The sequence below is a fragment of the Dipodomys spectabilis genome, unplaced genomic scaffold (assembly GCF_019054845.1).
Source record: "Dipodomys spectabilis isolate Male_0828 unplaced genomic scaffold, ASM1905484v1 ptg000517l, whole genome shotgun sequence".
Lineage (NCBI taxonomy): Eukaryota > Metazoa > Chordata > Mammalia > Rodentia > Heteromyidae > Dipodomys > Dipodomys spectabilis.
This window is the reverse complement of record NW_024871194.1, coordinates 827,276-853,758: the sequence shown is the minus strand read 5'-3', so window position 1 is coordinate 853,758 and position 26,483 is coordinate 827,276. Positions and strand designations below refer to the sequence as shown.

The 26,483-nt window shown below is 52.8% G+C and overlaps 1 protein-coding gene across 1 annotated transcript; it reads left to right on the top strand.

Moving 5' to 3' along the window:
* Nucleotides 1-17,744: 17,744 nt before the first annotated feature.
* Dusp1 (dual specificity phosphatase 1) lies at nucleotides 17,745-21,878 on the top strand. Its single transcript, XM_042670081.1, has 4 exons — nucleotides 17,745-18,170; nucleotides 19,341-19,486; nucleotides 19,962-20,181; nucleotides 20,789-21,878. Exons 1-4 carry the CDS (start codon nucleotides 17,804-17,806, stop codon nucleotides 21,157-21,159), a joined length of 1,104 nt encoding a protein of 367 aa, XP_042526015.1. The 5' UTR covers nucleotides 17,745-17,803; the 3' UTR covers nucleotides 21,160-21,878.
* The last annotated feature ends 4,605 nt before the right edge of the window (nucleotides 21,879-26,483 follow it).

Here is a 26,483-nt window from a genome sequence, read left to right as displayed (position 1 = left end):
GTGTGTGCTGATCCTGGGGTTTGAACTCAGGGCTTTTGTGTGCGTGTGTGTGTGTGTGTGTGTGTGTGTGTGTGTGTGTGCTGATCCTGGGGTTTGAACTCAGGGCTTTTGTGTGTGTGTGTGTGTGTGCTGATCCTGGGGCTTGAACTCAGGGCTTTTGTGTGTGTGTGTGTGTGTGTGTGTGTGTGTGTGCTGATCCTAAGGCTTGAACTCAGGGCCTGAGTGCTGTTCCAGAACTTCTTTGCTCAAGGCTGGCGCTCTACCGCTTGAACCACAGCTCTACTTTCTGCTCTTTTTGGTGGTTAACTGGAGATGCTTCTTAACAGACTTTCCTGGCCTGGGCTAGCTTTGAACCTCTATCTTTAGCTCTCAGCCTCCTGATTAGTTCAATTGCAGGCATGAGCCGTTAGCACTAGGCTTCTGATGGGTTCTTTTTTTGGGGCGTGGGGTAGCGGGGGGAAGCTTGGGCTCTGTCTCTGAGCTTGTGTGTATGTGTGTGTGTGTGTGTGTGCATGTGCTCTACTTCTGGCTTTTTGCTAGTTAATTAAAGAGTCTCTTAGACTTCCCTGTCCCTGCTGGTCTCTAAACCCCTATCCTCAGATCTCAGCCTCTAAGTGGCTGGGATTACAGGCGTAAACTACAGTGCCCAGTCTACCAGTGGGTTTCTTAAAGCCGGACTGTGTATGTATGACCCATCAAATGGGTCCCATCAGACGTGTGGCCGGTTGTGGGTTGTTGATTCTTGATCTAGAACTTGGCCAGAAGCAGAAATCTCTATCTGGAAAGTGCCTGACACACAAGTCGCACCCATTTCACGTTGGCTGAGGCACAAAGTAGCTGATGATCTAACTATGTGCTGATCACAGATCCAGGAAGAGGGCCTCAGACCCTGCCCCCGAGCTGCTGGGTCCCATGTTCAATGCTGCAATCCTTTCCTGTACCAGCCTGCGCCCCACGCAGCCCTGACAGGCAGTGAGCACTCAGGAGGGGCCTAGGATGGGTGACTTCTTACTTCTCCAAACGCTCCCGGGACGGGCGGAATCCCCAGGGGCAGCTCAGCACCCCGGCACTTTCCCGGTAGCTGAGCTGTGGTGAACTGGCTGGTGGGATCTGGAAGGTTCTGTTGTGGGAAGGGAACAGAACTGCGCTGCCCCAGGGAAACAGCACAAAGAGCTATGAAAGAGGAAGTGAGCCCTGGCTACTAGCTCCACCCACTCACTCTTTTGTCCTTCCTCTGACCTTGAGGCTGCCCTCCTTCTTGGGAGACCCTCTGTAGCTTAATCTAGGAATTTGGCCTCACAGCCTGGGAGGGGAGGGAAAATCCTAGATGGTTGTGCTAAATAAAGATGGTCTTGAATAGGCCAGGCCCCAAGGGGCACAAGCCAATAATCCTAGCTATCTGGAGGCTGAGCTCTGAGGATCGTAGTTGGAGGCCAGTCCTGTCAGGAAAGTTCCCAGAGACTCTTATTTCCAGGAAGATAAAAAAAAAGGCTGGGAATGTGGCTCAGTGGTAGAGTGCTGGCCTAGCATGCATGAAGCCCTGGGTTCGATTCCTCAGCACCACAGACACAGAAAAAGCCAGAAGTGGGGCTGTGGATCAAGTGGTAGAGTACTAGCCTTGAGCAAAGGAAGCTCAGGGACAGCGCCCAGGCCAAGTTCCCCCCAGTAGCTGCACAAAAAAAAAAAAAAAAAAAAATCGAATAATTTTAACTGAGCACTTATTTTGTGTGCTAAACGAAAATACTTTCGTGTGTGTGTGTGTGTGTGTGTGTGTGTGTGTGTGTGTTTACTGGGAATTGAACTCAGGGCCTTACACATCTCACTTGGCTTTTTCTCTCAAGTCTGGTGCTCTACTTCTGGCTTTTCATTTGGTGGGGGGGTCAGGTGATTGGAGGTTAGAGCCTCGCAGACTTTCCAACCTGGGCAGACTTGCAATGGTGATTCTCCGCGCTCAGCCTCCTGAGTGGCTGGAATTACAGGCATGAACTACGGGCATGGGGTTCATCTTCATCTTTTGTACAGTCCTCATCCGTGTGTCTTTATTATTAAGATCTCTGCTGGTGCTGGGGCACCGGTAGCTCACGCCTGTCATCCTAGTTACTCCGGAGGCTGAGATCTGAGGATCGCAGTTTAAAGCCAGCCTGGGCAGAAAAGTCCAGGAGACTCTGATCTCCAATAAACCACCAGAAAACCAGAAGTGGTGCTGTGGCTCAAGTGGTAGAGCGCTCGCCTTGAGCTGAAGAGCTCAGAGACAGTGCCCAGGCCCTGAGTTCAGCCCCATGACTGATCAAAAAGAAAGGAAGAAAGGAAGAAAGAAAGAAAGATAGATTACTGCTTGTCACAGGTGTGTGTATTCAGGTAGAATGACACAAAGGAATCAATGATCTCCTGAGAGTGTAGCAAACAGGTGGTATTCAAGGATTTGTCTGTAGAATGCATGATCATTCTCAGTGAGAAGCCATTAGAGACTGTCAGGAAAGTCCCTGAGACTCTCATCTCCAATGAACCAGGAAAAAAAAAAGACTGGGAATGTGGCTTGGTGGTAGAGGGCTCGCCTAGCACGCATGAAGCCCTGGGTTCGATTCCTCAGTACCACAGACACAGAAAAAGCCAGAAGTGATGCTCTGGATCAAGTGGTAGAGCGCTAGCCTTGAGCTCAGGGACAGTGCTCAAGCCCTGAGTTCAAGCCCGGAGGTTCAAGCCAAGGATGGGAGCAGAAGAAGGAAGTGAATGAGAGAACATTCTGGAGCCAACATTGGTGTGGACACCTTGATATGTCAGAGTATGTTTTCATTCCTCACCACACATCCTATGAAGTGTGTATTAGGTCCCTAAATTACAGATGACAAATGAAGGCACAGAGAGGCCAGGGACTCATCCAATATCACACAGCAAACAAATGGTGGCATTTGTCATTGTGTGTGTGTGTGTGTGTGTGTGTGTGTGTGTGTGCCAGCACTGGAGCTCAAACTGAAGGCCTAGATGCCGTCCCTCCACTTTTCTTTCCCTCCGGGCTGGCACTCTGCCACTTGAGCCAAGAGCGGCCATTCTCATTGCAGGCTAGAATTTGAGTTTGATCTATCAAGTTTCAGGGGGATGTGGCAGGGGAGAGGGAACAGCTCCGTTCCCAGCCCAGAGGCCCTGCCTGCCTCCCAGATGCTCTGTGTCAGAATTCTTGAGACAAATGTTTGCTATCCTGAGCCAGCCTCCAGTCATTTTTCCTTGAGGCTGATCCGCTTTGTTAAAGAGTATTTTTCTTTTCTCTCTCTCTTTCTTTCTCTCCTTCCTTCCCTCCTTCCCTCCTTCCCTCCCTTCTTTTTTCCTTCCTTTCTTTTTCTTTCTTTCTCTCTTTCTTTCGTTCTCTCTTCCTTTCTCTTTCTTTCGTTAAAATAGTGATCTTGTCCTAAATACTTCTGTTTCACTCCCTGGCCCTTGGGGTTTGGGGTAACCTTAACCCCACAACATTGCACAACAGCCCAGGAAAGCTCTAGGAACCCACAATAATGTCAATAATGCTGAAGCAAGTGTCCTTTTCCAGTATGTCCGGCCCCTTGCCTGACTAACACTCCTCACTTCCTTGCCAATATAACAACCTATTTTTAAGGAACTCAGTCATTTGGTTGAGATTTTTTTTAATTTGTTGTATTTTAATGCCTTTCTGAATCATTCCTTCTTTTTTCTTCTTCTTCTTCTACTTTTGGACTGATTCACTCTTTGCCATTTCCTTTTATAGAAATGCAACCTGAAGCCGGTGGCTCCTGCCTGTCATCCTAGCTACTCAGGAGGCTGAGATCTGTGGAATCCAGGTTTAACGCCCATCCAGGCAGGAAAAGACTTCGAGAGTCCGGATCTCCAATGAACCAATGAAAAGCCAGCAGCGTGGAGGCGTGGCTTGAGTGGTAGAGCACCAGCTCTGAGAGAAAAAGCAGCATCCAAACCTGAGTTCCAGCTCTCCGCCCAAGATGAGCACCAGAATTCACCCTTTTCAGGTCTACCTTTGTGCCTTATTTTCTGTGCCAACCATCTAGTATTTTTTTTTGGGGGGGGGGGGCTGGAGGAAGTGTCAGTTATGGGGCTTGAACTCAGGGCCTGGGCACTGTCCCTGAGCCTCTTGGTGCTCAAGGCCAGCGCTCAACCACTTGAGCCACAGCACCACCACTTCCGTTTCTTGAGTGGTTCATTGGAGATAAGAGTTTTATGGACTTTTCTGCCCAGGCTAGCTTCAAACCACAAATTTCAGATCTCAGCCTAAGATGACAGATGTGAGCCACAACGCCTGGCTAGTACTTTTGGTATTTATGTTATCACTATCATAATGGTCAACCACTTGAAGAATTTCTCTTTTTTTTTTTTGTCGGTCGTGGGGCTTGAACTCTGGGCCTGGGCGCTGTCCCTCAGCTCTTCAGCTCAAGGCGAGCGCTCTACCACTTGAGCTACAGCGCCACTTCCGGTTTTCTGGTGGTTTTATTGGAGATAGGAGTCTCACGGTCTTTCCTGCCCGGGCTGGCTTTGAACTGCGATCCTCAGATCTCAGCCTCCTGAGTAGCTAGGATGACAGGCGTGAGCCACCAGCGCCCGGCTCATACCTTAGCTTTTTTGTCCAAAGTTCTACCACAGCTGAATTTCCAGCTTTTTTGGTAGTTAGTTAGACATAAAAGTCTCAGGGACTTTCCTCCCTGGGCTGGCTTTGAACCTGGATCCTCTGAGCTCAGCCTCCTGAGTATTAGGATTACAGGTGAGACCCACCGGCGCCCGGCAGGAAATAAATGATTATTTCCAACATACAGCCCTGAAGGGGTTAAATGTTTTTGTTCAGTGTCACACAAAGGAAGTGAGGAGCCTTAAGGTACTGACCTGGCCTGTGGGGTCAGAGTTTGTGGGGGTCCCTGCCAATATGCCAGGCTTTTGTGGTGATTACAATAATAATAACATTATTGTTGTTGTTGTTGTTTATTTATTTACTTTTGGTGCCAGTACTTGGGGCTTGAACTCAGGACCTGGGTGCTATACCACTTGAGCCACAGCTCGATCATCAGCTTTTTTTGGGGGGGGGGTCCAGTTGTGGGGCCTGAACTCTGGGTCTGGGCGCTGTCCCTCAGCTCTTCAGCTCAAGGCGAGAGCTCTACCACTTGAGCCACAGCGCCACTTCCGGCTTTTTTCTTTTTGCTTATGTGGTGCTGGGGAATCGAACCCAGGGCCTCAGGCATGCAAGGCAAGCGCTCTACCACTGAGCCACCTTCCCAGCCCCATCATCAGCTTTTTCTACTGACTAATTGAAGAGAAGGCATCTCTCCTATTTGTCAGCCCAGGCTGGCTTTCCAATTCTCTCCTCTTATCTCAGCCTCCTGAAGAGAGCTGGGATTTCAGGCATGAGCTGCAGTGCCCAACCGAGTGTAAGAATCTTAACCAATGTGCATTGCATAACACAAGGGCAGGCATAGACCTGGAACGTTCTGGCTGAACAAACTCCCAGGAGAAATGTGCAAACACTAGATCTGGATCCTGAGCCAAGAAGGCCAATTTTGGCCCCTAAACCCAGGAAGAAGTTGGGCAGTGTGGCTCTTGCCTGTAATCCTAGCTATTTAGGAGGCTGAGATCTGAGGATCTTGGTTGGAAGCCAATGGAAACTGACAGATCCAAGAGATTCTTATCCCTGGTGAACCAGCCTGACCGGCAGAAGTGGAGATATGGCTCAGGTGGTAGAGAGCCAGCCTTGAGCAACGAAACAAAACAAAAACTCTAAAAAAGAGTACTGGGCCCAGAGTTCAAGTCCCAGGACTGGCACAAAGAAGTAAAAAAGAGAAAAGAACACCTCTTGTTTTCTTGGATTATGAGGTTTAAGTATAGATAACTTCATTTTTTTTTTTTAGAGGTGCAAACCAAAGAGAAGGGATTTTTTTTTTCCCTAGTGGGTAAACTAGATGATTGCTCATGGCATCCATGCACAAATGGAGCTCAGAGAGGGCATGCAAATGGTTTGAATAGTCACACAGCCAAAACAGCAACACAGATGTGAACTTAGCTGCATCTGACCTGACTTTAGTGTCCTTAATTCTGATGATTTATGCCCCTTGGTGGTGGTCATGGAAAGATCCAGGGCCTGGTGTGTCCTTGAAAATGGAAATATGAGTCACCAGCCAGGATTGAGGGCAAGAAGGAGAGAGGGAGGGGGGTTGGGGGGGGGGTTGGGGGGGGAGGCCTGCTTCAGGGAATGGAAAGGCCTGCCAGATTCTGATTGACAGTTGCCAGGACCAGTGGGCATCATTCATGTGGGGAGAAGGGGCGGGGCCAGTGAGGAGGAGGCGGGGCGCAAGGCCAGGGCCCTCCCAGCCTGGCTGGAGGCCACGTTGGCCTGTGAAGTCCAAGCGTCCTTCTGGGCCTGTGGAAGGCTGAGGCCCAGAGCCGGGGGCAGGCGCCTCTGCAGCCTTTTTGTAGCAGGCAGGTTCTTTCTGCAGGCTGCCCCATGGCGGGGAAAGCTGGGCACCGGTGGCTCAAGCCTGTCTTCCTAGCTACTCAGGAGGCTGAGATCCAAGGATCGCCATTCAAGGCCAACACCAGGCAGGAAAGTCTGTGAGCCTCTGATCTCCCATGACTTACCCCCTCCAAACAAAACAAAGCAAAAACAAGCATCAGAAGTGGAGGTGTGGCTCAAGTGGTAGAGCACTAGCCTTGAGCAAAATAAATGCATAAAATGGAGACAGCACCCCGGCCCCCACTTCACAGGCCACGTGTGTGTGTGTGTGTGTGTGTGTGTGTGCACACGCATGGGCTGGCACTGGGGTTTGACTTCAAGGCCTTGTGAGGCCTCGTTAAACTTTTATCACTTGTGCAATTTGATATATGGTTTTATTTTATGTTTTTTTAACTTTTGCCAGTCCTGGGGCTTGAACTCAGGGCCTGGGCACTGTCCCTGAGCATCTTTTGCTCAAGGCGAGCGCTCTACCACTTGAGCCACAGCACCACTTCTGGCTTTTTCTGTGTCTGTGGTACTGAGGACTCGAACCCAGGGCTTCATGCATGCTAGGCAAGCACTCTACCACTGAGCCACCTTCCCAGCCCTGAGCAGGGCTATTTGAATTATAGCTCCACTTCTGGCTTTTTTTTGGGGAGGTGGTTAATTGAAGATAAGACCCTTGCAGAAGTTTCTTTTCTGTTCCAGCTGGCCTCCAACCTTGATCCTCAAGTCTCTGCCTCCTTAGCAGCTAGGATTATAACTATGAGCCACCGATGTCCTGATGGCCGATTGCTCTGGGCGCATGGAAGCTGTGTCTCCCATCTGATCTGCCCCAGTGGCTCAAACCTCCACCTGGATGGGAGAGGAGCCCTAGGCCCTGTCTGGCCCCCTTTGAGTGCTGAGTTGACGCATCTCTGCCCTCTTCCTGCCTGCTAATACCCACCTCATGGCCCTGGATGTATCTATAAGTTGTTGTACCTCGGGAAGTTTGGGACTGGCCGGCGTAACTTAATGACACTGATGATTCATTTTGGCCTCTGAAGAAACCAAAAGCCCAGGTCTTCCCAAGGCAGCCTCTACTCTTAGCTGGCCTCTTTGCCTGGATGAGTCACCCTGGCCCTTTCTTTGGGGCTCCCAGTGTTCACTTTGTCTGTCCCCTGCCCAGGCAAACGGCAGCTTCCTGTTCTCTGCTCCTGGGGTGGGGGAGGGGGCTGGAGAAAAGGGGAAGTGAGTGAATGGGGGTGATCATGGGCCCTGGCTGGCCCTGTGACACTCACGATGGCCTTATTCTGGCCTGGCTGAAGGCAGGGCCTGAAGCTGGCCGTCCCAATTCTTTACTCAAGAGTGGAAAAAGGAGCTGGGTGCCTGTGGCTCACACCTGTCATCCCAGCTACTCAGGAGGCTGAGAGCTGAGGATAGCGGTTCAAAGCCCACCCCAGGCAGGAAAGTCTATGAGACTCTCTTATCTCCAATGAACCACCCAAACCAAAATCAAAAACAGAAGTGAAGTTGTGGCTCAAGTGGTAGAGCACTAGCCTTGAGCAAAAACGCTCAGGGACAGTGCCCAGGCCCTGAGTTCAAGTTCTAGGACTGGCACACACACACAATTTGTGTGTGTGTGTGTGTGTGTGTGTGTGTGTGTGATGGTATTGGTGCTTGAACTCAGAGCCCCGGCACTGTCCCACTAACTTTTTCTACTAAGGCTGGCGCTCTACCACTTGAGCCACAGTGCCTCTTTCTGGTAGTTTATTAGAGATGAGTCTCCTGGACTTTCTTGCCCAGGCTGGCTTTGAACCTCGATCCTCAGATCTCAGCTTCCTGAGTAGCTAGGATGACAGGCGTGAGCCACTGGCGTCCGGCTTGTATGTTCCTTTTATAATAAAACATTTTAAAAAAATAATGGCTATTTCCCTAGTGTAGATAGTTAGTGATTTGGAGGTCTGGCTCACCATTAGCATCCACAACCGCTTCACAGCACCAAGGCCACGTGACATTGGGGCGTGTGTATGTGTGTATGTGTTTTGGTACTGAGGCTTGAACTCAGGGCCTGGGCACTATCCCTGAGCTTTTTTGTTGTTGTTATTGGTTGTGGGGCTTGAACTCAGGGCCTGGGCGCTGTCCCTCAGCTCTTCAGCTCAAGGCAAGTGCTCTACCACTGGAGCCACAGCGCCACTTCCGGTTTTCTGGTGGTTCATGGGAGATCAGAGTCTCACACGTTTTCCTCCCCAGGCTGGCTTTGAACCACGATCCTCAGATCTCAGCCTCCTGAGTAGCTAGGATGACAGGCGTGAGCCACTGGCACCGGACTAGACCTTACCTTTTCTTATGAAAAATTTTAGGTATACAGAAAGTTGGAGAAAATATCCTCTTCGCATATGTCTTTCTCACTTCCATATTTCAGCTTTACTGAGATAATATTGGTAAAGAAAGTAGCATGTGCAATGTGCTGTACATAAACATTGGCAAATGGTTACACAATGGAGCTACTGAGCCTATCTACCACGTCAGCTAGTTACCTTGTTCTGTGTGTGTGGGGACAACACTTAAGACATACTTTCTTAGCAAATTTCCTGTCCCTTCCCCCACCCCCACCCCTGCCAATACTGGGCTCAGTACTCGGGGGCTTCAAGCTCTTGCTTGGCTTTTACATTCAAGGTGGGGGGCTCTACCACTTGAGTCATGCTTCCACTTCCAACTTTTTGCTGGTTCATTGGAAATAAAAGTCTCATAGATTATCTGCCCTGGCTGGCTTTGAACCACAGTCCTCAGATCTCAGCCTTCTGAGTAGCTAGGGTGACACAGGTGTGAGTCACCAGCACTCTGCTCTTAGATCACTGTGTGTGTATGTGTGTGTGTGTGTGTGTGTGTGTGTCTGTCTGTCTGTCTGTGTATGGTCAGTCCTGGTGCTTGAACTCAGGGCCTGGGAGCTTTTCCTGAATTTCTTTTGCACAAGGCTAGCATTCTACCATTTGATCCACAGCTCCACTTCTGGCTGTTTGGTGATTCATTAGTCATTAATTGGAGGTAAAAGTCTCCCAGACTTTCCTGCCCATGGCGGGCTCCCAACTGTGATCCTCAGATCTCAGCCTCCTGAGTAGCCCGATGACAAACTTTCTGTGATCATCTTTTGTGATCATTCTTTCGGGATCCCTCGCATGCTCAAACAAGGTGTCAGAAGGTGGCTCAGTGGTAGAGTGCTGGCCTAGCATGCATGAAGCCCTGGGCTCGGTTCCTTAGTACCACATACACAGAAAAAGCCAGAAGTGGCGCTGTGGCTCAAGTGGGAGAGCGCTAGCCTTGAGCACAGAGAGGCTCAGGGACAGCGCCCAGGCCCTGAGTTCAAGCCCCAGGACTGACAACAAAACCAAACCAAGATCCTTCAGGACCAAAGTCAGCTGCCAGCCACAGTTTGAGGACACGGGCTGGCATCTGTGTCCTTCCTGTCTCTGGCTGGAAGCGGGGCGCCCAGGCCCGCTGCCTGCCTGGCATTTGGTTACCTGAACAAAGCCATGTACGTTGCGCTGCAGGTATGACTTTACTCTCCACGGGTGGAGGCCAGAGGGTGAATCATCTGTCAGATGGGGCAGGGGTGAGTCAGGGGAGCCAGGCCGAAAGCTCTGGTTCTGGGGTGCGCTTCCTCCCCCCCCTACTTTTTTGTTCTTTGCTCATCTGTACACACCACGTCACCCTGTGTCACGCCTGCTGGGTGTTCTGCGCAGATAAGGACAGCACTTAGAAAACGGATAGACAACGCTCCCGCCGCCGGCCTCCACCGCTGTTACTCAACTTCTCCCGGCCTCTTTCCCTCCTCTCTTCTCCCGTTGCCAGTCATGGGCTCTGAAACACAGGACAGGTACAATGATGTCAGGAGGAAATAAATACTGAGTGGTTGGCAGAGAGCCAGGCTTCCAGTGAATGCTCAGTAGGCACTGCTATATATATATATATATATCACATGTATAATTATATACAACCATACATGATACATAGCACATCTAACATATATTTTATGTAATATAGATGTATGTGATACACATATACATATGGCATAGATATACATATACACATGGCATAGATATATAATTATATATGATCATATTCATGACATCTATCATCTATATTATATATGATAGAGATGGTTATATATTATATATAATTATATTACAGACACATTGCATTCATATATAATTATATAATCATGTATGGCATTTATATCATTGTATATTATAGATTATTATTATTATAGATGTCATATATATGATTATATATTGTATTATATATTATATACATATGCTTTTTTTTTTTTTGTCAGTTGTGGGGCTTGAACTCTGGGCCTGGGCGCTGTCCCTCAGCTCTTCAGCTCAAGGCTAGCGCTCTACCACTTGAGCTACAGCGCCACTTCCGGTTTTCTGGTGGTTTATTGGAGATAGGAGTCTCACGGTCTCTCCTGCCCGGGCTGGCTTTGAACCGCGATCCTCAGATCTCAGCCTCCTGAGTAGCTAGGATTACAGGCGTGAGCCACCAGCGCCCGGCTTAAGCTTTTTTGTTTAAGTATAGTGCTCTACCTCTTAGAGCCACAGCTCCACTTCTGGCCTTCAGGTGGTTCATTGGAGATAAGAGTCTCACAGACTTTCCTGCCCGGGCTGGCTTTGAACCGCGATCCTCAGATCTCAGCCTCCTGAGTAGCTAGGGTGACAGCCACCAGTGCCCACCTGGTAATTATAATGAATAGCATCCCCCCCCCCCCCGTCCCCCAATAACTTATCCACACAGGCAACACTGGGATACAGAGTGTTAGAATCTTTGCATAGTGAATCATTTCTCTCTTCCTTTCCCTTGGGAAGGGCTCATGAGAGACAAAGTATGACCTCATTTGCTCCCGCCAACATTAATTGTTCTCTAATTAGGAAAAGGAAATTATATCTCAACCCATGCTCTGCTTTAAAAAAAAAAAAAAAAGCCCAGAAAATACTGTCACTGTTCTCTGAAGGGTAAGAAAATTGTGAATAGGTTTGGTGAACCTACCTGTCAGACCCTGGCCCTGTCCTTGGTTGAAGAAGAGGCCTGCCTGGCACCAGTGGCTCACGCCTGTCATCCTAGCTACTCGGGAGGCTGAGTCTGAGGATCATAGTTTGAGGTCAGCCAGGGCAAGAAAGTCCATGAGACTCTTATCTCCAATAAACCATCCGAAAGCCAGGAATGGAGCTGTGGCTTAAGTGGTAGGGCGTAAACCCTTGAGCCAAAAAAAGGCTTAGAGACAGGGCCTAGGTCCTGAGTTCAAGCCCCATGACCAACAAAAAGAAAGAAAAAGGAAGGGAAGGAGGGAGGGAGGCAGGGAGGGAGGGATGGAGGAAGGAAGGAAGGACTGTGTGATTTTTTTGAGCCCTTCCCTGCTTTTGTGTTGGTGGAAGAAGACAGAAGTTATCATTGCTCAGGCCTTACAGTGAATCCTTTGGGGGTAATTATTTCCCAGAAAAACGAATCCTTCCACTGAGCTCTTTCTTACAACCGCACCCATTTCACAGAGGGGGAAACTGAGTCCCCTAGGAACAAATGGAGCCTCGTGGAGAATCATCCTGTGGTCCTTCAAATATTCTGTTCTCTCTGTCTGTCTGTCTCCTCTCTTCCAGGAGTCCATCCTGGCTGAGGGGAGCCCCTTTTCTCAGCCCCTCAATTTCCACCCTGCCTCTAAGCGCCTGAGCTGGGGCTATCTGTTGGCTGAGTGGTGGACCATGGCAGTGTGTGTGTGTGTGTGTGTGTGTGTGTGTGTGTGTGTGTGTGTGTGTGTGTGTTTGTGGGTCCTGGGGCTTGAACTCAGGGCTTAGGAGCTGTCTCTGAGCTTTTCCATTCAAGGCTACTGTTCCATTTCCAGCTTTTTGGTGATTTATTGCAGATATTTGCTGATGACTGATTTGAACCACGATCTTCAGATCTCAGCCTCCTGAGTAGCTGGGATTACAATTACAGTTGTGAGCCACCAGTGCCCAACTTTACCATCTTATCTTTTCTTTTCTTTTTTGCCAGTGCGGGGCTAGAGCTCACAATCCTGTGATCTACCTCTCTGATCTTTGTTCACCCAAAGCTGGTGCTCTACCACTTGAACCACAGCTCCATTTCCAGCTTTGGGGTGTTTGATTAGAGATCAGAGTCTCAGGGACTTTCTGCTAGATCCTCAGATTTCAGCCTCCTGTGTTAGCTAGCAGCTGGGAATCTTTTCTATTCTGGTCCTTTTTGGATTTCATCTCCTGGATTTAAGGCCTCTGTTCTTTAAGAAGGAAATATGCAGGCTGGGAAGGTGGCTCAGTGGTAGAGTGCTTGCCTGGCATGCATGAAGCCCTGGGTTCCATTCCTCAGTACCACAGAAAAAGTGGTGCTGTGGCTCAAGTGGTAGAGTGCTAGCCTTGAGCCAAAGAAGCTCAGGGATGGTGCCCAGGCCCTGAGTTCAAGCCCAGGATTGGCACACACACACACACACACAAAAGAAGAAGAAGGAAAAAGAAATTTGTGATCAATTACTGCATCATTTAGCTATGACACGCTGCTGTTTCTGAGTCACACTGCGAGAAATGTTAAAATATGGAAAAAGTGTCTTGCCACCCCATGAAATAAATAACACCAGGAAAGCAAATACGGCTTCCAAATGCATCTCAGGGGAAGCAGATGTAGAAATATTCGTATCATAATAATAGCAAAGTTCGCTGAACACTGATCCTGGGCTGGGCACTGCCCTGAAGTGCCCTTTGTGATCTCAGGGGTTGGGTAAATCTTTTAAGCTTTCTTAGCCAGGGAGTTTCTGCCCCAGCCAATCCCCTCCCATCTCATTTACATAGCCCAGGGTGAAATGCAAATTAGCCAGCGTGGCCTGTGCCAGTAAAACATCACTGAAGAACACTAATATTTAAATTTCGTAGTCAGGCGCTGGGGGCTCACGCCTGTCATCCTAGCTACTCAGGAGGCTGAGATCTGAGGATCATGGTTAGTAACCAGCCCTGGGCAGGGAAGTCCGTGAGACTCTTACCTCCAATGAACCACCAGAAAACCGGAAGTGGCGCTGTGGCACAAAGTGGTAGAGCCATAGCTTTGAGTGAAAAAAATTAGAGACAGTGCCCAGGCCTTGAGTTCAAGCCCCATGTCCAGCAAGAAGAAGAAGGAGGAGGAGAAGGAGGGGGAGGGGGGGGGAGGAGGAGGAGGAGGAGGAGGAGGAGGAGGAGGAGGAGGAGGAGGAGGAGGAGGAGGAGGAGGAGGAGGAGGAGAGGAAGAAGTCGTCAAGCCCTACAGACTCATAAGGATGAAAATGAAAGGAATTCCTCTTTCTCCAAAGATAAACAGTATTAAGGATTTCAAAACCTAGCTCATCTCATGCTGACTGGACTTCGGGTGTTCTGAACACAGTGTGACTTTGACCAAGTTGCCTAACGTCTCTGAGCCTCTCTGTGTCTCTCAGAGGAGCAGTCTGGAGGAGACCAGCCAGCTCTGCAGGTCTTCCCAGGCCTGACAATGAAGCATTATTTGCAAAGGACTGTGTACTTGGTGGGAAAAGCAAAGCCGCCCTTTGTGGGCGCTGGTGGCTCCTGCCTGTCATCCTAGCTATTCAGGAGGCTGAGATCTGAGGATCACGGTTCAAAGCCAGCCCAGACAGGAGAGTCTGTGAGACTCTTATCTCCAATGAACCACCAGGAAACAAGTGGCGCTGTGGCTCAAGTGGTAGAGTGCTAGCCTTGAGTGAAAAGCTCAGGAACAGAGCCCAGGCCCCGAGTTCAAATCCCACAACCAACAACAACAATAAGAGTGGATGGACACTCAGCAGGCCGGGCTGTGTAGGATGTGTAGGCAGACCCTGGTTTTGGATAATTACCAATTAGATGACCCAGACCTGTCTCTGCCCTGAGCCTACTCCCTAGCCTATAAAGCAGAATTGACAACCACATCCCAGAGTTATTGAAGTCAGGAAGTCACTGTTGCACACCTGGTACTTGTGTCCTTTTTATATTTACTTATTTAAATATGGTGATGACCAGGGGTTTGAACTCAGGGCCTGGAGGCTGTCACTTGAGCCACCCCCCCCCCTTCCAGCTTTTTGCTGGTTTAATTAGAGATAAAGAATCTCTCCCATTTGTCCGCCCAGGTTGGCTTCAAACCGTGATCCTCACATCTCAGCCTTCTGAGCAGCTAGGATTACACGTGTGCGCTACAAGCTCCTGCAGAAAAGTCAGGATTTGAGGGACCTTCAAATTCCCCATATCCACTCAGGGGAGGGAAAGTTGAAGGAACCAAATTCTCCTGCAACAGTACGTCTGATGAGAAGAGAGGGAAGGGGTGGGGAGTGGTAAAACTCAGAAAGGCAAAGCAATGCTAGCCAAATGGGGTGGGAGAGGACAGGAACATCCAAGGAACTCTGAATTTTCCTGGAACCTACCAGAGAGGTCAACCCGCTCCAGGGAGGCCCAGGGCTGTGGGCTGCAAACTTGGTGGGAAATGAGAGTCATTCATCTGAGTGGACTGAAAACTGGGCTCTGTGCCTCATGCCTGTCATCCTAACTACTCAGGAGGCTGAGATCTGAGGATCACAGTTCAAAGCCAGCCCGGGCAGGAAAGTCCATGATACTCTGATCTCCAATGAACCTCCAGAAAACCAGAAGTGGTGCTGTGGCTCAAGTGGTAGAGCGCTCGCCTTGAGCTGATGAGCTCAGGGACAGCGCCCAGGCCCAGAGTTCAAACATCTATGATTCAATGCAAAAAAAATGTCAAGGTCCTTAGCTGAATCAGTAATAAGTAAAATAAACAAATGAAACATTTCTTTTTCACTGGCTCTCTTTGACACATAGAAGGGTGTGGCTGCTATCTGTGGATTTCTTTGCAGTCTGTCCAGATCAAGGTTCAAAGGAAGAGAGAAAACTCCCTCAAAAGCAAAACAAGGCTTAGGTGAAGAGGGGTGGACCGACACTCACACCTGTAATCCTAGCTACTCAGGAGGCTGAGATCTGAGGATCCTGGTTCAAAGCCAGCTCGGGTAGGAAAGTCTGTGAGCCTCTGATCTCCCACTTAACCACCCTAAAAGCCAAGAGTGGAGCTGTGGCTCAAGCGGTAGGGTGCCAACTTTGAGCAAAAGAACTCAGGGGCAGCATCCAGGCCGAGTTCAAGACCTAGGGAGGGGCATTTAAAAAACAAAAAAGAAAAGAGAGGGGCTGGGAAGGTGGCTCAGTGGTAGAGTGCTGGCAGAGCATGCATGAAGCCCTGGGTTCGATTCCTCAGTACCACATACACAGAAGAAGCCAGAAGTGGTGCTGTGGCTCAAGCCTTCAGCCAAAGACGCTCAGGAACAGCGCCTAAGGCCTTGAGTTCAAGCCCCAGGACTGGCCAAAAAAAAAAAAAAGACCAAAACAAAAGCACTCAGTACCTTGACCTTCTAGAAGAATTGACATTGGAAAGTTTGGGCTAAGAGATGCAAATGCAGAAGTGGCCCGAGGTGCAGACCCAGGGTGAACAGCCCTCCTTCCCATCCCCCCCCCCACCACACCCCCCTCCAGCGCAGGGGCAGAACAGAAACCGCAGAATGTTCCAGAGACAGCACCCCAGCTCCCCGGGTGGCGCAATGTTTATGTTTGTGTATCTAGCATGGAGGGGAGGAGGGGGTGTCGTCGCCTAGGGCTTCTTGGGGTGCCAGCCTGGGTCTTTCCAAGCCCGGGAGAGGGGACCGGGGACTGGCAGGGGGTGGGGGGGATGGGGTGTCCGCCCCGTCGAGGCTGGAGCCCCCCCCCAGCCCAAGGGCATAGAAGTTGCTCAGTGGAATAAAGTAACCTCTTGCAGGCGGCCCGGTCCCCCCCCAGAAGCTGAACCCCCAAACCCACACCCGATCTTGCGCCCCCTCCCCTCCCGATAGGACTGGATGGGGTTGGGGTGGGAATTCTTTTCCTGGACCCGCCCGCGGGATCGAGCGACTGCTCCCCGGGCCTCGGTTTCCCCGACTGCAGGAAAGGAGAGAGAAGCGCCCAGAGGGCCGCGGGGCCCGGTCCGCCCAGCCTCGGCCGCGGGGGGCGCTCGGGATGGGGTCCCGGGGTGGGTGGGGGCAGATCGTGGTGCGCTCGGCCTGGGCACCGCGCCGTCCTCCGCCCCGAGCGCGGGGAGGGGTCCGGGGGGCGATCGCGGGGAGGGGTCCGGGGGGCGATCGCGGGGAGGGGGACGCGGGGGAGGGGGACGCGGGGAGGGGTCCGGGGGGCGCGGGGAGGGGTCCCGGAGAGCGATCGCGGGGAGGGGTCCCGAGGAGGGGTCCGGGGGGCGCGGGGAGGGGCCCGGGGGAGCGATCGCGGGGAGGGGGACGCGGGGAGGGGTCCGGGTGGAGCGGGGAGGGGTCCCGGGGAAGGGTCGGGGGGTGCGGGGAGGAGTGCGGGGGGCGATCGCGGGGAGGGGAGCGCAGGGAGGGGTCCGGGGGGGTCGCGGGGAGGGGTCCTGGGGAGGGGTCGGGGGGAGCGATCGCGGGGAGGGGTCCGGGGGGTCGCGGGGAGCGATCCCGGGGAGGGGTCCGGGGGAGCGATCGCGGGGAGGGGTCCGGGGGGCGCGGGGAGGGGTCCCGGGGAGCGATCGCAGGGAGGGGTCCGGGGGGTCCGGGGGAGCGATCGCGGGGAGGGGTCCTGGGGAGCGATCGCGGGGAGGGGTCCCGGGGAGCGGTCCCGGGGAGCGGTCGCGGGGAGCGGTCGCGGGGAGCGGTCCCGGGGAGCGATCGCGGGGAGGGGTCCGGGGGGCGCGGGGAGCGGTCCTGGGGAGCGATCGCGGGGAGGGGTCCGGGGGGGTCGCGGGGAGCGATCCCGGGGAGGGGTCCCGGGGAGCGATCGCGGGGAGCGGTCCTGGGGAGCGATCGCGGGGAGGGGTCCGGGGGTCGCGGGGAGCGGTCCCGGGGAGCGGTCGCGGGGAGGGGAGCGCGGGGAGCGCGGGGAGCGGCGGGAGGAGGGGCCGGGACACCGCAGGCCCGAGCTCGGCGCGAGCACCCGGAGCTCTGAGGCCGATGACGTCTTCGCCTTTGGCTTCGGAGGCGCCAGGCCGGGCAGGGCGGGTGACGTCACCGTCCCGTCACGTGACCGCCATTCAAACAAACACAGCCCCCCCCCCCCCCCCCCGCGTCCCCCTCCCACCTCCCCCTCCTGCTCCCGGCGCGTGCGCGTGCGCGCGCAGGCCCCGCCCCCGGGCGGCAACGTATAAACGGCGCTCCCGGGGGCCGAGCGCGCTGCGGAGGACGGCGAGCGCGAGCCGCGATCCGGGCGGGCGGGCGCGCGGCGGGGCGGCGGCCATCACCCGCGGGGACCCCACGATCGCCCTCGGACGCACGGACGGACGCGGGCGGAGCGCGGCGCCGGCATGGTCCTGGAGGTGGGCGTCCTGGACGCCGCGGCGCTGCGGGCGCTGCTGCGGGAGCGCGCGGCGCAGTGCCTGCTGCTCGACTGCCGCTCCTTCTTCGCCTTCAACGCCGGCCACATCGCGGGCTCGGTGAACGTGCGCTTCAGCACCATCGTGCGGCGCCGCGCCAAGGGCGCCATGGGCCTGGAGCACATCGTGCCCAACGCCGAGCTGCGGGGCCGCCTCCTGGCCGGCGCCTTCCACGCCGTGGTGCTGCTGGACGAGCGCGGCGCCGCCCCGGACGCCGCCAAGCGCGACGGCACCCTGGCCCTGGCGGCCGGCGCGCTGCGCCGCGAGGCGCGCGGGACCCCGGTGCTGGTCCTGCAAGGTGAGGGCCGGGGCGGGGGAGGAAGAGCGGGGTCCCCTCCGTCCCCGCGGCCGGGTGGAGAGGGAGATCGGGGTCCCCCTCCGTCCCTGCGGCCGGGTGGAGAGGGAGATCGGGGTCCCTTCCGTCCTTGTAGCCGGGTGGAGAGGGAGATCGGGGTCCCCTCCGTCCCCGCGGCCGGGTGGAGAGGGAGATCGGGGTCCCCCTCCGTCCCTGCGGCCGGGTGGAGAGGGAGATCGGGGTCCCTTCCGTCCTTGTAGCCGGGTGGAGAGGGAGATCGGAGTCCCCTCCGTCCCCGTGGCCGGGTGGAGAGGGAGATCGGGGTCCCCTCCGTCCCTGCGGCCGGGTGGAGAGGGAGATCGGGGTCCCCTCCGTCCCTGCGGCCGGGTGGAGAGGAAGATCGGGGTCCCCTCCGCCCCTGCGGCCGGGTGGAGAGGGAGATCGGGGTCCCCTCCGTCCCTGTAGCCGGGTGGAGAGGGAGATCGGGGTCCCCTCCGTCCTTGTAGCCAGGTGGAGAGGGAGATCGGGGTCCCCTCCGTCCCTGCGGCCGGGTGGAGAGGGAGATCGGGGTCCCCTCCGTCCTTGTAGCCAGGTGGAGAGGGAGATCGGGGTCCCCTCCGTCCCTGTGGCCGGGTGGAGAGGGAGATCGGGGTCCCCTCCGTCCTTGTAACCAGGTGGAGAGGGAGATCGGGGTCCCCTCCGTCCCTGCGGCCGGGTGGAGAGGAAGATCGGGGTCCCCCTCCGTCCCTGTGGCCGGGTGGAGAGGGAGATCGGGGTCCCCTCCGTCCTTGTAGCCAGGTGGAGAGGGAGATCGGGGTCCCCTCCGTCCCTGTGTCCGGGTGGAGAGGAAGATCGGGGTCCCCCTCCGTCCCTGTGGCCGGGTGGAGAGGGAGATCGGGGTCCCCCTCCGTCCCATACCGGGTTGGGGGGGAGAAGGGAGGACGATCTGGGGGTTCCACGCCTTCGCCTCGGGGGGCGCGCGTGGGTTCGGGCTGTCTCCTCTCTCTTAGGGACTTTTTTGTCCCCCCGGCTTTGTTGGGTTTAAAGAACAAAAGACTTAGCCTGGGTCTCTCCGATGGAAGGGTGAGGTGCTTGTCTCTTGGTGCTCTTAGTACTCCTGGAAGGGGGAAAAAAAAATCTCTGTCTACATCTCTGCGCGTCTTTGTATTCCAGGAGGATATGAGGCGTTTTCGACTTCCTGTCCCGAGCTGTGCAGCAAACAGACGACCCCCCTGGGGCTCAGCCTTCCCCTGAGCACCAGCGTCCCCGACAGCACCCAGTCCGGGTGCAGCTCCTGCAGCACCCCGCTCTATGATCAGGTTCGTGGGGACCCGAGCCAGAGGGGTGGCGAGTGGAGGGGGTGAAGGGAAGGGCTGGCACAGGCCGGGAAGAGCTGTGCCAGCAAGAATATAGCAAATGACTGCAGGTTTATTTATATGTAGCAGAGGGGCAGAGGTCAAAGGAGACAGGCGGCCACCTTCACCCAGGTGAGCTTCTTGGTTCTGCCCAAATCAATGGATTCAGTTACCAACCCCCTCCCCGCGCACTCTTAACCACATGAGCCCACAGTTCCACTTGTGGCTTTTTCTTTGGTGGTTTAGTGGGAAATTAAAGAGTCTCACAGACTTTCCTGCTCCGGGCTGGCTTTGAACCAGGATCCTCCTATCTCTGCCTCTCTAAGTTCATCCCCAGCCTGCAACTCACTTCCCAAGCCCTGGGAGTTTCTGTGGGTGTGGGCCCTGGTGTTGGCTTTCGAGCAAGCTCTGAGTGTGCGTTTGGTTTTCTGTATTCCAGGGTGGCCCCGTGGAGATCCTGCCCTTCCTGTATTTGGGAAGTGCGTACCACGCTTCCCGAAAGGACATGCTGGATGCCCTGGGCATCACCGCCTTGATCAACGTCTCAGCCAACTGTCCTAACCATTTTGAGGGTCACTACCAGTACAAGAGCATTCCCGTGGAAGACAGCCACAAGGCGGATATCAGCATCTGGTTCAATGAGGCGATCAACTTCATAGGTAATTGGAAGTCATGCCTGGCACTTGTCTGCCTCTATGTCCCCTTGAGAACCAGCCATGGAAGCCCCGCCTCCCCCCAGGGCAGGACACACGTGATCTTCATCTGAGCCTTCCTCTAGGCATTAGCCACGAGCAATAGTTTTAAGTAGGGATTTGCTGGCATCCCACTTTACAGATGAACAAACTGAGGCTCCCATGAATTGTCTTGTCCAGCCATGGTTTATCTGTTAAAGCAATACTACCAATTTGGGGTTTAAATCCCCCCCCCCCTTTTTGTTTTTTCTTTCTTTTTTGGCCAGTCCTGGGCTTGAACTCAGGGCCCTGGGCACTGTCCTCAAGCTTCTTTTTGCTCAAGGCTAGCGCTCTACCACTTGAGCCACAGCGCCACTTCCGGCTTTTTCTGTATGTGTGGTACTGAGGAATCGAACCCGGGGCTTCATGGATGGTAGGCAAGCTCTCAGTCCCCTCTTCCACCTTTCTGAGAGAAGCATCTCACAGATTTTCCCACTGGATCACGCAGATCTCAGCCTCCTGAGTGGCTGGGATTACAGGCAGGATCACCAGCGCCCAGCACTGAAGGCTAACCATGCATCTTCTTGTTTTCTAGACTCCATCAAGAACGCTGGAGGGAGGGTGTTCGTCCACTGCCAGGCGGGCATTTCCCGCTCAGCGACCATCTGCCTTGCTTACCTCATGAGGACTAATCGCGTGAAGCTGGACGAGGCCTTTGAGTTCGTGAAGCAGAGGCGGAGCGTCATCTCCCCCAACTTCAGCTTCATGGGGCAGCTGCTGCAGTTCGAGTCCCAGGTCCTGGCCCCTCACTGCTCGGCCGAGGCCGGAAGTCCCGCCATGGCAGTGCTGGACCGAAGCGCATCCACCACCACCGTGTTCAACTTCCCGGTCTCCATCCCTGTGCACCCCGCAAACAGTGCTCTGAGCTACCTGCAGAGCCCTATCACCACCTCACCCAGCTGCTGAAGAGCCACGAGGGGTGACCTGTAGTACCGGAACTTACTCTAGGCTCCGTGCAAGGAACGAAGCAATAACCCCCCCTCCCCTGGAAGGGGGTCCCCGGGCCTGCTGGTCTTGTCATTTCATTCACTTGGTTCCAAATAAGCAGTCATGAATGATGGCTTTGGCTACAAGAAGTTGGTTAAACTGAGCACATTGGGGACCAATCTATAACTTGGGGGGTGTTTCTCAGACCCCAATGACAGAATGCGGCACAAAAGATTGTATGAACTCATTTTTGTTTTGTTTTTGGCTTGGCCCTGTTGGTTTTTTTTTCCCCCCCTTCTAGAAATTTCTTCATGCTTGACATAACTCCCAGTATTATCATTCCTGACCACGTACACGTATGAGACTGTATCTTATTTATTTTTGTGAAGGTGACCTGCTTTCACTCATTTCCGTGTCTACTCCTAGCTGGAACAAATACCTCAATTTTTTTGTTTTTGTTTTCTGTGTGTGTTCAGTGTCTTGTCATGTAAATAGACCCTATGCCGGTTGGTTTTCAGAACTGATGGGAAACACCAGTGTGTGTGTGTGTGTCTTTTAAGTTGCCAACAGTTGAATGTTTGCTGATTATTTATGACCTGAAATAATATATTTCTTCTTCTGAGAAGACATTTTTTGGTATATAATAAGAATGACTTTTTTTTTATACAACAGAATAAATTATGGCGTTTCTATTGAAATCTCAAGGCTTTGTTTCTTTGGTAATCTCACCTGATCTGTCCTGGGCCAAGGAAAAATTGGGAAACCTTGGGTTCAGATGTATGTTGGATCTGCACCTCTACCCTTTGTGGGCCAAAATGGGTGAAGTAAGTATGACCGTGCCTAGTAGCTCATGCCTGTAATCCCAGCTACTCAAGAAGCTGAGATGGGAGGATCGGGGTTTGAAGGCACCCTGGGCAGAAAAGTCCATGATACTTTTAAATCCAATTAACCAGCAAAAAGTCAGGAGTGGAGCTGTGGCTCAAAGTGGTAGAGTATCATCCTTGAGCGAAAAAGCTCAGGGATAGCACCCAGGCCCTGAGTTCAAGCCCCAGGACTGGCAAAAACAACAAAAAACACAGTGCTGAGGCCCAGAGGCATACAATAATATATAGTATATTTAATATATAATGCATCGTATAGATCACATAGCATTAAATATGCAATATATAAGAAATATTTTTTGTATTGGTCTTGGGGTTTGAACTCTCGTGGACTTGTGTTCTCTTGTTTTTTTCCCTTAAGGCTGATGCTTTTAATCATTTTAGCCACATCTCCCCTTTGGCCTTTTTGGCTGGTTAAGGAGCAGGAGATACGAGTCTTGTAGTTGCTGTTCAGGTTGGCTTTGAACTGGGATCCTCAGGTCTCAGCCTCTGGAGTAGCTAGAAGGACAAGTTTGAGCCACCAGTGCCCACAGCGTTTTTGTAATTTCATAGAAGAAAGGCAATTAAGTCAGACTTGCCGCAGGGCCATGTCCTTAGCTTTTACTCTCTTGCAAAACTTGAGAAGATACAATTGGCTACCAGCCCTTAATCCAGTGATGATGTTGAATTAAGCCAATGAAGCTCTTGGGTGTGCCGGTGACTGATGCCTATCTTCCTAGCTACTCTGGAGGCTGAGATCTGAGGATCACAGTTTGAAGCCAGCCTGGGGCTAGAAAGTCCTGGAGACTCTCATCTCCCATGAACCACCTAAAAACCGGAAGTGGAGCTGTGGCTCAAATGTAGAGCACTCATCTTGAGTTAAAAAAGCTTAGGGTCTGCTCCTTGGTCTCTGAGTTCAAGCTCCGCAACTGACAAAACCCACAAAAACACAGCAAAGTGTTCAGGTTCTTGCCTTTTGGTGGCTGCTCAATCAGGGCTTGTTTCTAGAGAAAGTTGGGCAAGAAGAGGAAAAGGAACATGGTATTCAATGTATTTAGGATTCTCCTGGGCTGTGGCCCTCACCTAACCTTGAAGTTCAAGAGATTGAACACAGAATCTTGTCCTTGACTTTCTCTCTCTCTTTTTTTTGGCCAGTCCTGGAGCTTGAACCCTGGACCTGGGTACTGTCCCAGGACTCCTTTTTGCTCGACTAGCACCCTACCACTATAAGCCATTGCAATACTTCCAGGTTTTTCTGTGGTTAATTGGAGATGAAGAATGTCATGGACTTTTTCTTTCTGCCCTGGCCTCCAACCATGATCCTCAAATCTCAGCCTCCTGAGTAGCTAGGATGACAGGCGTGAACCACTAGCTCCTTGACTTTCTTACTGCCCACCTGCTTCTGTAGGTCCTTGAAAGATTGTTGTTGTTGTTTTGTTATTGCTTTTGGTTGTGGGGCTTGAACTGAAAGTCTGGGAGCTGTCCCTGAGCCTCTTTGTGCTCAAGGCTAGTGCTCTACCACGTGAACCACAGTGCTACTGGCAGTTTTTGAGAGCTTTATTGGAGTTAAGAGTCTCATGGGGATTTTTCTGCCCAGGCTGGCTTCGAACTGCGCTCCTCTGGATTCCCAGATCTCAGCCTCCTGAGTAGCTGGGATGACAGGCGTGAGCCACTGGCTCCCTGCTTTTTAGTGGGTGTTTTAAACACCTAAGTTTCCTCCGGACTGGCAAGTTCATTTTCTTGGCAGCATTTCTAATCAATGAATGGCAAGGATCATCCTGGATTTAAAAACAGAAAAAAATCAAACCATAGAAATGTACTATTGTAAATCTCTTCCTCTTGATCAATCCCCAGCAGAGTCTGTGGCAGATGCTGGGGTTCGCTTTGCCCCCCCCCCCCCCCCCCCCCCGCTCGGTGTTTGGGTTTTTTCATTTTGGCAGGTCTTAACTGAGCCACAATAAATCCCCAGTGTGATCTACTCAATGGAAAAATACAACTGCTGCCTAAGAAAAGCTGCCCGGGGAAAATAGCTCCGTCACTCTGGCCTCCCAGCTTCATCCATTCACCCCAAAACCAGAGGTGAGCCCTCAAATTTCAATCTGGAGAATGTCACCTTTGGTTTAACCTTTTTCTTTTTTTGGTCATTCATGGGGCTTCGAACTCAGGGCCTGACAACTGTTTCCCCCCCCCCCACCACCACCTTGGGACAAACACCAGTCCTTCATGATGGAAAAAAAAAACCCCAAAACCTAAAGCTTATTAAAGATAGTTGTGCCAGGTGCTAGTGGCTCACACCTGTCGTCCTAGCTACTCAGGACGCTGCGATCTGAGGATCGTGGTTCGAAGCCAGCCCAGACAGGAAAGTCCATGAGACTCTGATCTCCAATGAACCAGCAAAAAAAGCCTCAAGTAGACTAGGCCCAAAGACAAATGGAAGGACTTGGGTAAGAAGGAGAGCTTTGGAGTCCACTAGACTTCACCACCATTTGTGTGTGTGTGTGTGTGTGTTTGTGTGTGTGAAAAAGCGACCATAATTGTCCAAATATTTCCAATTTCCCATCTTCAACGCCCTGTCCTGGGAAGAAATTTTTGCAAATCGCAGCTGCCTTTGCTTTGCTGTGTGTGTGTGTGTGTGTGTGTGTGTGTGTGTGTGTGTGTGTGTGTGTGTGTGTGTGTGTGTGTGTGCCAGGGCGTCCACATTCCCACGACTCTGCCCAAACCAGCCAACCAGCCAAGGGTGATGTCATGGCTGCCTACACCTTTAAGATTATATAAAAAAATCCCGTCGCCTTGGTAACGCAGAGGCGGTTCCCTGAGAGCTGGCCTGTCACTTCCTGCTGCTGACAAGTCAAGTCTGGGAGATGGGCAGGGAGGGGGGAGGGGGAGGGGGAGGGGAGGGGGTGGGAGGGGGAGGGGGGTGGCAGTGTCTCACCTGGGTGATGGTTTTTTTTTTTTGGTAAAAGGAATGTCCTGCGAGGCTCTGGCCGGGCTCAGCTTGGGTACCTCATATTTCATGTCTGGGTGGATTCAGGTCACCCCAGATTGTTGTCTTCAGCAAGTTGTATTCTGGGAGAGCTCTCCACCTGTGTGGGGGGGAGGGGAGGGCGGCAGGGGGAACTCTGGGAAAGTTGTTTGCTCTGGTAAGCGGCACCCCTAAAAAATACCTTTTCTCTCTCTGTGTGTGTGTGTGTGTGTGTGTGTGTGCGTGTGTGTGTGTTTACTGGGTCTCGAACCCTAGGCCTTGAGCTCTTTGCTTAGCTATTTTGTTCAAGTGGCGCTCTACCACTTGAGTCACAGCTCCATTTCAGGCTTTTTCTTTGGGTTGATTGTGGGATTTGAACTCAGGGCATTGTCCCTGAGCTCTTTTTGCTCAAGGCAAGCACTCTAGCCCTTTTGAGCTACAGCGCCACTTCTGGTTTTCTGGTGGTTTCCTTGGAGATGAGTCCCATGGACTTTCCCAGCCCAGCCAGCTTGGAACTGTGATCTTCAGAGCCCCTGGGTAGCTGGGATTACAGGTGTGAGCCACAGTGCCAGCCCTTGGCTAGTGGTCAGACTTCCTTTGAGTGCCAGTCCTGGTGCTTGAACTCAGCCTGGGCGCTGTCTCTGAGCTTCTTTGCTCCAAGGCTAGCGCTCTACCACTTGAGCCACAGCGCCACTTCTGGCTTTTTTCTGTGTCTGTGGTGCTGAGGAATCGAACCCAGGGCTTCATGCATGCTAGGCCAGCGCTCTACCACGGAGCCACCTTCCCAGCTCCGAGAGGCACCCTGGCTGGAGTCCAGGCTCGGGAGAGGCTTGCTGTACAGTGACGCAGCTGGTCCCATTCTGTCCCTGAACAATGGTTGCCCTCCTGCCTGGCATAGTCCCAGGAAAGGGAAGCAGAAGGGAGGTATCCTGTGATGTCATCATGCCTCCTCCCCGCCCTCCCTACCCTGGGCATGCTGTGTGGACCAATGACCTTGCGCTAGGCCACGCAGCTCCGCCCCACTGACCCCCCCCCCCCCCCCCCTTACTTCTCCTTTGTAAGTCTCAGATCTTCATCTGGCCTTCTTTCCTGCCCAAGAAAGGCTCAGGCCTCTCCATCCCCCCCACTCCCCAGGTCAGGAAGATTCTGGAATCCCCAGGCTTCAATTGAAGTGGATGAAGAACACAACGGGGAGGAAATGGACACTTTTATTGCCAGTCCTGGGACTTGAACTCAGGGCCTAGGTGCTGTTATTGAGATTCTTTTTCTCAAGGCTAGCAGTCTACCATTTAAGCCATAGTGGCAGTTCGGGCTTTTTCTGAGTAGTTTTTTGGAGATGTGTCTCATGGACTTTCCAGCCTGGGCTGGCTTTGAATTCTGACCCTCAGATCTTAGCCTATTATTATTATTATTATTTTGTTGGTTGTGGGGCTTGAGCTCAGGGCGTGGGTGCTGTCTCTGAGTTCTCTTTTGCTCAAGGT

Excerpts from the sequence above, each read along its gene's own strand:
- Dusp1 (XM_042670081.1), top strand. The coding sequence starts at position 17,804 with ATGGTCCTGGAGGTGGGCGTCCTGGACGCCGCGGCGCTGCGGGCGCTG. Across the intron at positions 19,487-19,961 it reads GCACCCCGCTCTATGATCAG|GGTGGCCCCGTGGAGATCCT; the intron begins GTTCGTGGGGAC and ends TCTGTATTCCAG. Across the intron at positions 20,182-20,788 it reads TGAGGCGATCAACTTCATAG|ACTCCATCAAGAACGCTGGA; the intron begins GTAATTGGAAGT and ends CTTGTTTTCTAG.